Source organism: Calonectris borealis, chromosome 1, assembly GCF_964195595.1.
Source record: "Calonectris borealis chromosome 1, bCalBor7.hap1.2, whole genome shotgun sequence".
Lineage (NCBI taxonomy): Eukaryota > Metazoa > Chordata > Aves > Procellariiformes > Procellariidae > Calonectris > Calonectris borealis.
In genome coordinates this window covers 44,584,686-44,597,779 of record NC_134312.1, presented here as the reverse complement: position 1 = coordinate 44,597,779, position 13,094 = coordinate 44,584,686, and the positions used below count along the sequence as shown (strand labels likewise).

Below are 13,094 nucleotides of genomic sequence, written 5' to 3'. Positions count from 1 at the left end.
TGGTGTTTTGCTTCTTCCCCTTCTCCAGGGGCAGACGGCGTTTGATGTGGCAGATGAAGATATTCTAGGATATTTAGAAGAATTACAAAAGAAGCAGAATCTGGTAGGCCTGTGGCATATATATGTTATACTTTATTATACTTATGATTATGGGACACAGCTCAGAGCAGCATACAGATTAAAAACAAAGGTTTGATTTGGGGCTTCAATTCAGGTAATACCACAGTCATGTCAAAAGTTATTTCATGCCCTTATTTGGTCAATTGTGGTGACCAAAAAGCCTTGGAAGAAAGAAAGTGCCTTCCTGCCTTCTCCAAGCAGGCATTTTGTGATCTGAAGCATCAAAAATGAAAAACTTACTGGGAATAACAGTTTGTGAGATTTTAGAATTCTGAATTTTGACACTTTGAAAGCTTGTGCACATTCTAGTGTTTGTAATAGTTAAAGAAGATTTCCCTCCATTTGTAATTTTGTCACACTGATAACCATTCTGTCAATTTAACTACATCATTCTATGTATTTTGAAGCTACATAGTGAAAAACGGGAAAAGAAATCTCCCCTAATTGAATCCACAGCCAACATGGATAATAATCAGACACAGAAAACATTCAAAAAGTAAGTAAACTAGGAAAACTAATAAGGTCTTAATAAATAAGATAACTTTATAAGCTGTCGCAAAGTCCTACTTGACAGACTTTAGTAAATTTTTCAGGACTTAGTAAGTATTTTTCTTTTCAAACTCAGTAAAGAGACATTGATTATGGAGCAAGAAAAGAATGCGTCTAGTATAGAGTCTCTGGAGCAAGAAAAAGCAGATGAGGAAGAAGAGGGAAAGAAGGATGAATCCAGTTGTTCTAGTGAAGAGGAGGAGGATGACGACTCAGAATCCGAAGCAGAGACAGGTACGTTATTTGGAGTACTGTCTTTAAGTTTTTGCTTTATAAATTTACTTATTTAATAGCATTATTTAATATACAAAGCTAAGTATCTTAAGTTTCACTTATTCTTCTGCATTCCACTAAGCTTCCAGTCATTTTAAAGCAAGCTTATGTACATCTAAAGTCAAGATATCAAAAAGATGTCTTTGCTGGTGGCTATTTAGGTTAAAGCTATTAACCTGCTTATTTGACTGGCTATTTAACAATTGATACTTTTAATCAAACAGTTGCAATAATATAAGCCTTAAGTAGCATGTCAGAAAACATTGAAGAAGTTAGAAGATCAGATCAGAAATGAAGTGTTTGCTTGTGGAACTGGTGTAGAGATTGGAACAGCAGAAGTGCAAACATTCTCATTTGTTCTTGCCGTCCTGAAGTAAATACCAATTAATCTGGCAATCTTAGCTCAGGTGTTAATAAAGTAATGGTGCCTATATTTTCTGTTCAGTATGTACTGAAATAAACTTTAAAAGGTGCTCTTCTAATGTTAACAGTTACTTCATATACAACTTCATTTCAAGAGGAATGTTCTTTGAAAAGTTTGGAATTGTATGCAAAGAAACACATTACTCTGTACTTCTCTCTTGAATGGAATTTAGCTTTTTTTGTTTCTTGAACAATTATCAGAGTCTTAAAGCAAGTAGTTGATGTAAGAACAGCATAACATCTTTCAAATTAGAAAACAAATGTCAGACAATCAGTGTTTAAAGATGTATGTTCAATCCTAATAAAGAATTCTAGAATTACAGTGCAGCAATACAATACATAGACATAGATGTCATTAGAAGTATCTTGTTAATATTTTATACTTACACTTTTTAAAATGAGTAACCCTTTTTGGTGAGCTGTCAGTTCTCATTTTAAAACATTCTTCCCAATTTCTTCACCTGAAAAGGTAAGGCTAAGGAGGGATCTTAGAGCTAACCAATATATCATAAATATGTAACATAGGCAGAAATAAAAATAAGTTGTGAAACCAAACTGTCTATTATGCTTTAATTATTTTTGTATTTTGAAATAAACCAGCATTTCAGTGTTAAGCTGGGAAAAAAGTCTGTCAAGCTTTGTAATTAGTCTTTCAACTTAGTATACTTGCATCCCTTATTTACAGAGGCTGAGCTTCGATAAACTCAAAACACTTGTAATATATAACATGTAGTAATTTCTCAGTCACTGAACTAACTGTAATGTCTCCTGAACTTTATGACTCTCGTAACTGTGTTCTCTTCGTTACCAGTAGGTAGTTTGTGCCAGGAAAATTTGACTGTGATACAAGAATTAATTTATGTAAACTTTGGGGTTTTTAATATCAACAAGGCTTTATCATACTTTATTTGGCAAGCTAGATTTTAAGCATTTCCCTGTAGAGCTGCATCTCTAAATTCCAAGCTTGTACTTTCCCTTTTTTCCCCATTATTCAGCTTAAGGTAGTTTTCTAGTGAAAAATCTTAAGATTATAAGAAGCATTCTGGTTGTAAAATATTTTAACACTGTTCAATATTCTGAAGTACTGGAAACTGTGATTTCTAATCTATTGGGATATTGGAAATGTTTTCCTAAAACATACATTCTGTTTCATTGATTATGTGAGAATACAGTTTAAAAATAAATACATTTCTGCCTGTAAGACCAAGAAGGGAAACATGAATATGAAGCTATCATCTCCTAAATGACAGGGAAACAAGCTAAAAAATAAGATTTTCAGCAGTTCAGGTTTTTTAACTTACTTTGTTCAAAGTAGTTTAATGTTTTTTGAAAGTTAGTCAATATTAGCTCAATCATGCATCAACTATGTTCTTGCTCTCTCTGAAATAATTTCAGAATACAGTTGTGAAAAATCCATTTTTCTTCTTCCATGCTTTCACTCCTGATAACTTTTTCTGTACATTTTAAAGCTGTATTACTCATTTACAAATTTCCAGCAGAGTGCCTGTGCATCATCTCAAATCGTACTGTCAGTCCGCATTGCCCTGTTGAACTTTTTATCACTGTGACCTAGTTTACCACCATTTATTTTCACTTGTGTTTAAAAAGAACTTTCCATTAAGTGCACAGTTAGTCATGTAAGCTGATTTTTTTATACTTGTATTTGTTTACTGCATATTTAATTATTCAGAACACCTGTTCAACTATTCCGTAACTAAAACAAATGTGTAACAGCAATACCATTAATTATACGATTTCCAGTCATAGATTGGTACTTTGCTGAATTTGAATGTTAGATATGAGAACACTGTATGAAAACATAGCATACTTTCTAAATTAACTGCTCCTATGCTGTATGGGTAGTGTAGACATGAAGATATGTTTACAGTAGGGCCAAAACCAATGGGGATTGAATCTCATGTTGCTCCATACTGCACAGATAGGACATAGCATCCTACTCCAAAGAATAAGCAATTTGAATAGGTGAAACAGAAGTGAGGTGTATGATTATGAAGCTCAAGCAAGTGCAGTGACAGCAGTTGTATCACAACCATGACATTTTCTGTATGTTTGTGTAAGAGGGGTTAAGGTACACAGACAAAAGACAGAGGAAGAAATATGGGCAGGAAGGACAAAGCAGAAGAGGGTAGAGTAGGTGGACATTGAAACTTAGGTAGGAAAAACAAGGGACAAAGAAGGAATGAAGCAAAAGGAAAGTCAGAGCTCTGGAAGGCGAGTCCCTGCCTCAGCTCATTCTACTGACCGGAATCCCTGTCTGGATTCTCTGTGCGCTTAATTATTTCTTTGCACTCAACATACACAGTTATCCAAGAATAAACATTTTACTTTGATTTAGCATTTTCTGTAGTTCACATTAACTGTGACATGCCAACATACCTTCTACTGTTAAATTTTTACAGTCATGGGCCATGTACCAAAATATAGGCTGTCTGGGGAGGCAGTGGAATTTCTGTCTGTAGAGGTTTTCAAGATCTGACTCATCAAAACCCTGAGCAACCTGGTCTGTGTACAATATTGACCCTGCTTTGAGCAGGAGGTTGAATTAGGTGACCTCCCAAGGTCACTTTCGACCTGAATGATTCTGTGGTTCTGTCTCTGCATCTCTGAGTGTTTAACACTTGCTGAGTAACAAAAAAAAAATGTTATATGCATAAGCGTTATGGAAAAAAGATGCATCTAAGATACACATTGGGAGTGAGGGGGAAAACACTGAGGAATAAATAATAAAATGCTGTTGGGAAAGTTGACTGTCAAATCTGTTCAAAAGAAATCCAACTCTGTGTTGTAGAAGTGAAGAAATTGTGAATGAAAAATTAAAATCCTGTGAATATTTTGCAGATAAGACCAAAACCTTGGCAGCTGTAACTAATAATGCAAATACCACAAGTACACAATCAGCATCAGTAGCTGTGACAGCGCCTTCCGTAGCTGGTGGCCAAGGGGCACCTACATCTCCTGTTAAGAAGGTAAAATAAAATACCTTTCTTGTGATTTTCGATTTCTCTTCTTCTGTGTAAGCATACATTTTTTGATTCTTGTATAAAAAGCGGATTGGGTTATCCAGTGAGTTGATGAGAATATGCACAGGTTCCTAAAATATTTTATGTTTTTCTGCAGAAACTGTTTCAATTTTTTAAAATTTTAATGGTTTTGATTCTAAACAGGGATCTAAAATACAGAACTATGAAATAGCTGAACATAAGACCCTTTTAAAAAAGCAAAAATCTGTTGCACAGTGACTGGAGTTCTTGTTTTTCTGAAGCTAAACTTCATCTTTTGAGAGTCTCTTCTATGCCAGACTCCTACAAAATTTTTAGAAACTACAGTTCTAGTGTCTCTCTCTGTGCCTATATTCGTGATGCACTTAAGGCAAGGGAGGCAGGTGTGACTAAGGTACTTTCGGGAGTCCTTAGAAGATTCAGTTTAGGCGCAGAAGTTGAAAATGATACCTGAAATAAGAAGTAGACAGTGCTGTAGGTCCCAACAACGATTTCAATATGGTTAGAACCTCATGGAAGAGCTAGAGAGTTGGGACACGCGATCTATTCAATGCACAGCTCAAAAACACACCTAGCAAAGCCATATTACCTGCAGGAAGCTTTTTACAGCTTGATGTGAAAAGTTAATGGGAATGAATTTTAGTTTTGCTTGTCAAAGGGAAGATGTGTATGCCTGGGGTAAAAAATTATAGTAGATAATAATGCGTAGGCAGAAGGTGGTACACAAGTCAAACTTTTAGAATATCTAAGTAAACTGGATAGTAAGCCAGTAAGGCTTCCTTTGTCAATCATTACAACTTTTCTATAAACTTCATAATCAAAGCGTAACCCTCTACTGATGCTTCTGGAAGGTGTGTTCAGGAGAGATGGTAGCCGTGATATACTGAAGCCACAGTAGAGAGAGAAGATGTACTGCTGGGCAAATAGTATGTATTGTATTTAGCTCAAGGGAGCTTATTGGAGTTACACTTTCATATTCGCAGTAGAACCTGATGACGATTCATCTTACAAAGTATACTTTAATGTAACAGATGCAAGGAATGTATTACCCAACTGCATATTATGTGATATTGTGCAACAGGGTTGGGCCAACCTTCCTGATCCCAAGAGCTGCTATACAGAAATCATTGTGACTGATGTCCACAAGATTCATCTCAAAAAAACATGAGAGCGAAAAGGGAACTGTGGGCATGGCTCACCAGCTGGAATGACTACTTTTTCCCCTTGCTGAGCTTTGTGGCTGGGCTGTCTAGCTGTCTGCTAGATTCCAGGGTGATCTTGTGACGTTAATCTAAACAGTTCTTGTTGGCTCAGTAAGGAATTACGTTTCTCTGCCGCGGGAGCTGCATTTACATTGCTCGGGAGCTGCATTTGCATTGCTCAGGAGCTGCACAGAACTCAAGAGCCACAAGTTCTCAACACAAACCATAGCAAATGCGTGAGGGAGGGAAGACGTTGTGAGTAATTGCTGATTTGCTAACTGTGCCTAACTGGAATGAATCCAAATATATAGTGTGAACTTTATTGCAAGGAAATAGGCCTACTTTATATAGTGTATTTTTTTAAATCACTTCAGTAATACAAGCCTTTGTGACGGTTGGGCAGTTTAACTGATGTACTCTCCACCCAGTTTTTTTATTGCACTTAATTATCTTTGCACACTGGAGATTCTAAGATATCTAACACTTCAAACACTTCATTTTTCTTGTAATTGTCTGAACTTCATCTTGAAGTCAAAAGTTTCCTAGCTTGTTCCTTCTAGTCAATTTATTTATATTATGCAAAAGCCTTCTAAGCTATATGACCTTCAGCAACAGGATGTTACCAAATTTTTGCTAGCTGGGGTATGGCTTGATATTCCAGAGCTGGATGATCAAATAGACATAATTTTTTGGTACATGATTCAATGACGATGTTTGGGGAGGGGAGGGACTTTTTTATAAGAAGAAGAAATAAGTATGATTTTAAGCTGAATGATATGATAACCTTTTATAAATCATTAATACAATGGCATTTAGTTCGTTCTAATTTTATTATGCAATAATTAATGGCTTATCTTTTGGCCTTAAAGGTAGAAGGTGCAGGTTAAAAGTAAACTGTAGTTATCTTTCTAATACTATATGTGAAAAATTCTGGGCCTTCTGTAGCTAAAAAATAAATGCACATTTATATTAAGACTGATCATCTTTTAACATAGCATATACATGTGATCTAGAGAAGCAGTTGCAGCTCATATCAGTGAACAAAAAGGCTTTAAACTGTTTTTACTAATGAAGGTAAAACAGCACTGTATGTGTGATCTTGCACCTACTCTTGCACCTGCCTTTTCAAGCTTGCACCATCTGTGCTACTGCAGCTACTCTTCTGTGTTTACACCGTAGACAGCCAAACCGTCTAATGCTCACTGAGTGCAAATGCAGTGTACTAAGCTTGAATTTGGGTTTTCTTCAGTCTATATGGCATTCAGTAATGCTGCTTTCTGTCTGAGGGTACTGAAGTAAGGCGAGTTTGGGAGTGAAGGTATGGGTTTGATAGCTAAGCGAGCATGGGATGTGATTAAGGGATATGAATGAAATATGATAAGAAGATAAGAGGTATGTTAGTGTGAATTTTCCAATATTCTCAGCCATGTGAGGATTTAGGCCACGGACCTTGTTAGGTCAACAGGCTTTGCTGTCCTTTTCTATGCAAACTGTAACTCTGTCTCTGAATTAGCTAAACATGCTGTGTTGTGTTTAATAAGAATCTGTTACTAAGCTTTTAAGTCTCTTACTGCATTTTGGTATTTTGTGCTGTTATGAAGAGCTACATAACATAAACGTAGGAACAAACCGTGTGGTTTTAAAACAACCTTTGTTTCTATTTTCCATTCTTTCAATCTTCATCTTTGTCTTGTCTTAATTGGCTTTAGTATGATTTCATTCCTCCTATCATGCCTGTCGTGGAATCAGTAGATCCTGCATCGTGGAGGCAGGGCTTGCGCAAAACTGGCATTGTTCTTGTGCCCAATAAGGGTGAAAAATCTATGGTGAGGTTCTGGTGTGCACAGGTTTGTGTACAGGTTGCAAAATAACATATTTAATAAAAATGTTGATACTGGATTTGCATGTTTTAAGTTTGCATCTCATGATCACAGTGTGTATTACAAAGTGTGGGTTTTTCTAAGCTAACTTTTAGAGGAGTGGTATACCTTGACCAGTCTTACATTTCTTATCTTATTAACTAATTTAAGAGAAGAGTGTGTAGGTTGTCTCTCACCACAACTCCCCTACGAATTCAATGCTTCTGTGGTTATTAAAAACAGTTGTGTTCTCAAATCTCTGCAAGGAGCATGAATTACCACAGGTAATGTAAATTAATAATGTAAATTCATTTACATGTGTTTTATAGTTTCCAACATCTACAACCAAGGTTTCTCCCAAAGAAGAAGAGAGGAAAGATGAATCTCCTGCTTCGTGGAGGTTAGGTCTTAGAAAAACTGGTAGTTATGGTGCACTTGCAGAGATTACCGCTTCCAAAGAAGCTCAGAAAGAAAAGGACTCTGCAGGTGTTATGCGTTCTGCTTCAAGTCCTAGACTTTCCTCTTCATTGGACAACAAAGAAAAGGTAATCGTTTTCAGTGTGAAACAACATTTTGAGGAACTGATCTACCTTACTTAGTACAGATGTTTATGATGCGTTGTAGAAGTAAGACTGCACTACACATCTATGCTTTACCAAAACTCCAAAAAGTTAAATTATGCACCTTCTCCTTAAAAGTGTAGTATGCACCTTCATTGTCTGGTGACCTCGTACATAGGTCTGGGGTTTTTCGCTTTTTGGAACTTGCCGTGCTAGTAGTAGTTTTTACAGTTAAGGGAGGTCAGAGGCTTGATAGTTTCGGCATCACTTGGAGAGTGATGTTGAAAGTACCTTATGAAAAAGGAGTCTCTTTTTGTATTTTGTAGTCATTTTTTATTTACAAAAATTTAATTGTCTAATTAAACATGAATACACTGAATGAAGCAAAGGACTAATTTGGAACAGGTAACTGAACAGCATAAGACTTGTGGTTCTGTTTCAAGTACAAATGTTTAAATGTTTTCAGGATCAAGAATAATATACTATACTATGCTATGCTATACTATATAAAAATACTAAAACAGTTGCTTTCAGTAATCAGTGTTGGAATTGTACTACAGCAAAGCAGAAAAAAGAGAAATCAAGTCATTTGCATCACTAAAATGAAAACAAACAGTTTCCTTTTCCTATTGTAGTCCTTATGATATTTAACTAAAGCTTAAAACTCATTTGTATAATCGGGTCACAATAAATACAGCTGAAGTTGTCATAAGGATGATTTTCCAGCCAACAGCAGTATAATCAATAATAGTGGCACTTAATAAAAAAATACATGTCTTTCAGGAGAAAGATGGAAAAGGAACTCGACTTGCATATGTTGCACCTACAATACCAAGACGACTGGCCAGTACCTCTGACATTGATGAAAAAGAAAACAGGTGACACTGAAGTTGTAATTTCTGTTAAACATAAAATGACTTGATTTTAGAGTGGCTGACAAACTTACAGATTTTAAGACAATGCTAATTTATAGCATTATCCTACTCTATAGATTATGCTAATCCGTAGGGTAATCCAGTTCCTGAAGGTTTTTGATCTTGTAAATTATAATGACCCTTTTTAAAATTCAAATTATTATATGACAAGAGCAGAATTGGGCAATGAGTGTTGTCTTCTTGGGGGAGAAAATAAATAAAATCCCAAATATGAAGTTGTAAACTTTAAGCTACTGAAGAGTGCCAAAAGCATTTTACCGCTTTGCCTTGAGCCATAGTGTGCTGCTACGGGGCTCCATTATTACTTTTGATAATAATAAAATGCTATGTTTCTTACAGTCTTTGCTTAAAACCATATTGTGCAGCAGCAATGATTTACAAAAATCATAGTTAAGTTACAAAAGCAATTCTTCTATTTTTCTTGTTTAAATGTTGACCTTTCGTCTTCTTTTGGAAATTTTTACTTTCTTTGCTAATATTTCTTCTCTAGCTTTCAGTATAAAAGAGGCAAAAAGTTTAGGTGCATAGGCTTGTTACCTGTTAGGATTTGGGGTACTTTCATGGCATATTTACATTGTCAGAACCTTCCCATTTTTCACTTCTCTCCTTTATTGAGTTTCTACTTGGACATTTTCTTGAGTTAATATAGAATGCATAGTACAAAACTTAGAAGTCTCCCTAATGTCTTGTTTCTTTTGGATCCTATCTAGATAGCTGAATGTTAGATGACCTGAACTGAAAATTGTCTCATTGCTCAAAATGTGTTATTATAATCATTGTCTAAAAGACTGATAAATCTCCTTATGTCTGAAGAGGAGCTTCTTTGTTGCTACTCTTGAGAATGGTTCATTTCAGTGCAAACACAAGATAAATACTGGCTTTTCTTGTACTTGCAGAATACTGTTGCCTAAGTTTAGTCTCTGGGTAACAAATTCTGTTTCGAAACAGCGATATTGCAGCTCTCACGCTCCCCTGTAGTTCAGCTTAGTTTGTTAGCATCTGTCATGTTACTTAGCCAGATTTTTTTGTCTGTATTTCTGTAACAGGGCAGTTTGGAGTTTCTGTTTGTGCTTATTCTCTAGAGTACTATAGTCTTTGAGGGCTGAGTTTGTCAGTTTTGGTTTGTTTATAAGAGAGTTTATTATTATTTCAATTTTTATTCTTTTGAGATCTTCTCAAAAACTCTTGTTATCCAAAAGTGTCTTAACTGGATGATACCTTAAGATTGGGATAAACATTTCATTGCAATTTTATTTCTTAGAAGCTGTTACTGCTTGTAACAAAGGGATTAAATTTTGCTTCAGTGCCCTTGACATGCCAGTTTTAACCATTGTGGCTTATTCACAGACACAGTTCCAAAAGTGGGTATCAGCAGTAGCATGTTTTTCCTCATATGCATTGGGTGAACTGGGGTCGTCAGTCTCGTTAGTCCCAGTGCAGACCAAACAATTGAGCTGAGAACTTTCTGTATTCCTTGGTGGACCAGAGATGAAGCCTGCTTTTAGGCCAGCCTATTTAGGCACCAATACTTTGCCTAGTGTATGATGTGGCAGACAACCCAGCTCACTTACTTAAAACCACAAGAGATTTTTGACGTTTAGTCTGACCTTCTTTACATGTAGAATTTAACCATCTGCCCTACGGGTACCTTAATAAATTATTAAGGTTTCTGCCCTTGTCCCAGAACTTTGTCCTTGTTGCTTAGCTTAATGCTGGGTTCTTGTTCTACCTGTCTGAACACCCACTTGTCTAGATTATCGATGGTGTCGTGTAATCCAGCTAACATCCTACTGTAAGTAATGGAAAGGACTGCAAGATGAATCCTAGCTGGGCTTTTAGATTAACAAATCTCGGACATCCAGCCTCAGTCAAGTAGCCAATGCTACAACAAAAGTGCTGAAGTCTGTAGTGTCTTGGCAAAATGAAACCTTCAGTAATTATGAAAAATTTGTCATGCAGCAGGATCTTTCTGTGGTAGATGATAACTCAGAATTTGTGTTTCTTTTTGGTGGTAAGAAATAACACTGCATTGGCCCATGTTGGATCATTTTCTAAAGTTGTTTCCGACCGCAGGAGTGCTAGCATAAATTTTTGTGCAAAAAGAGGTATCTGAACATAAAATACATCTTTACAAAATTTTATTTTCCCTCACACACCTGGTTGCCTTTTATGTATAATTTTTGTGAAAAACAGTTTTTTTCTTCCTTCTATCTGAACTTAACTTCAAATCTTGAGCTGACATTTTTATTAGAAATTCAGTTTTTTGTGTCTCAGTATCAGTTTTCAGGGTAGTTTTTCTAAGTAGATTTTTGCAAGGTTATTTCTTGCTGCCATAAACTGCAACAACAGGCTGGAAATTTCTTGTGACTAAAGTAATGTCAGCTAGTGATACATGACAGGCCACTCAGGAATGGCTACTGCAGGCCTGTTTACACTAGTCTACAATACCATGAGTTCTAAAGGCTAGTCAGCTTTTGAACAACTTCTTATAACATCCAAGAATGAAAAAAACCATGAAATCAGTTTCAAAAAAACTGGACTACTTTTCCCTTTATTGCATTGGATAGTCTCAGGAGCAAACAGAAAAGCCTCTTGTTCCTTTTTTTGAGAAAAACAAAGCCGGCAATGGTCACAGATAAAAGCTGATGATTGATTTCATGTTGATTACATCCTCTTTAGCAGTTTTTCTTTTGATGCTACTTTTCTATTATATTTCCAACAGTGTTAGTATGAATGTAGTATTTTTCCACAGGAGCTTGAAAATGATTGTCCATAAAGGTCATCTTATTCCTGTTCTGCGTGGTTATGTTTATTTTAAGTATGTTATCCAGGGTTTTAATCTTTAATTTGAAACTCCTTTTCAGCTCACATCAAGAACAGCCGCCTTTAATAGGAGTTTGTTAAAATAAAATCTTTTTTACAGGGACTCGTCTGCTAGCTCAATACGTGGTGGCAGTTCCTACACCAGGAGAAAATGGGAGGAAGATGTCAAGAAAAACAGTTTGAATGAAGGTCCTACATCATTAAACACAAGTTATCAAAGAAGGTGTGGGATTTTCTCTGATCTTTTTTTTGTCAAAATAAGCTTACAAATTAAAAGAAACAAATGAAGTATTGAATCACTTTGTAAGGACCGTTTAAAATTGAATGGTGACATGTTGAAATGTTGTTCATTATAATTGCAAAGTATGTACTTACGCTGATGCAATGCTTGTGCTGATTTTAAAGCTACACCATTTTTACTAGCTTAGAGTGTTCAGCAACTGCTATATAATTAAAATTATATGCTTCCTTTTTCCTGTTGCTTATTTCAGATTGAGGTTTGTTTGACTCTTTCCAGATTAGTTCAGTAGCCAAAGATAACAATTTTAAATGTTGGCATAGAAGTAACTCTGCTTCGTATCTGAAAAGAAAACGGGAAAAATACTGTCTCTGTTGAGTTTTGGTTTTGACAGTATGAAAGGTCTTGGGCTGCTCTCCATAATGGTAGATTATAGCCACACCTACCTTGAGTATCAGCATCATAGAATGCATATGTAAAACTAACTTGAATGCAGAGTAAATGATGATTAATATGAAAATAATTTTCAGGTGTGCATGGTTCCGATCTTGCAGGATTTTCTCTGAAGGAATCCTATCCTGCAAATATATACGTGATTAATTTTACTCCATTGTGTAGTTTCAATGTAGCTATGTGAGTAAAGTTCTTCACTGTAATTAGTGGAGCAGTAAATATCTAAAATGAATAGAACAATAGTCATTCAGGTAGTAAGCTGCATATTGATATGTGCTGATGATGTCCGTGGTGATGGGTACCTAACTTTTTTTTTTTTTTGTCTTGACATTGATGTTGTCAGTGGCATGTAGTCAGGCTGTTTCATACAGCATAATACATCTTGTGTCTTTGTTAACCTCCTGCCTTAAAAAGAAAACTCAATTTTCCTAACTTCAGGTTTAGGAAAGATGTGGCACAGGTTTCCTGTTCTAGATGGAGAATATCAACAGTTTATACATGACAACAATCTTTGCATGCTAGCTTTTATCAATATTTACGCTCCAGTCTTCAAACAAAATGTACTCATCACTTTTAAATTGCATGTGGTGCTTTAATGGTGTATTTCCTTAGTTGTTCTTGTACAATTATTTTTTCTTC

The 13,094-nt window shown here is 35.7% G+C and overlaps 1 protein-coding gene across 7 annotated transcripts in view; it reads left to right on the top strand.

Annotated features, from left to right (window-relative positions):
* PPP1R12A (protein phosphatase 1 regulatory subunit 12A) overlaps window positions 1-13,094 on the top strand; it is a 124,491-nt gene that overhangs the window by 79,094 nt on the left and 32,303 nt on the right. For all 7 annotated transcript variants that reach the window (XM_075150437.1, XM_075150456.1, XM_075150429.1 and 4 more), the window contains 7 exons: window positions 29-103; window positions 528-616; window positions 746-903; window positions 4,225-4,352; window positions 7,776-7,991; window positions 8,790-8,884; window positions 11,865-11,987. In XM_075150437.1, coding sequence (XP_075006538.1) covers window positions 29-103; window positions 528-616; window positions 746-903; window positions 4,225-4,352; window positions 7,776-7,991; window positions 8,790-8,884; window positions 11,865-11,987 — 884 coding nt within the window. The remainder of the gene's footprint in view (window positions 1-28; window positions 104-527; window positions 617-745; window positions 904-4,224; window positions 4,353-7,775; window positions 7,992-8,789; window positions 8,885-11,864; window positions 11,988-13,094) is intronic.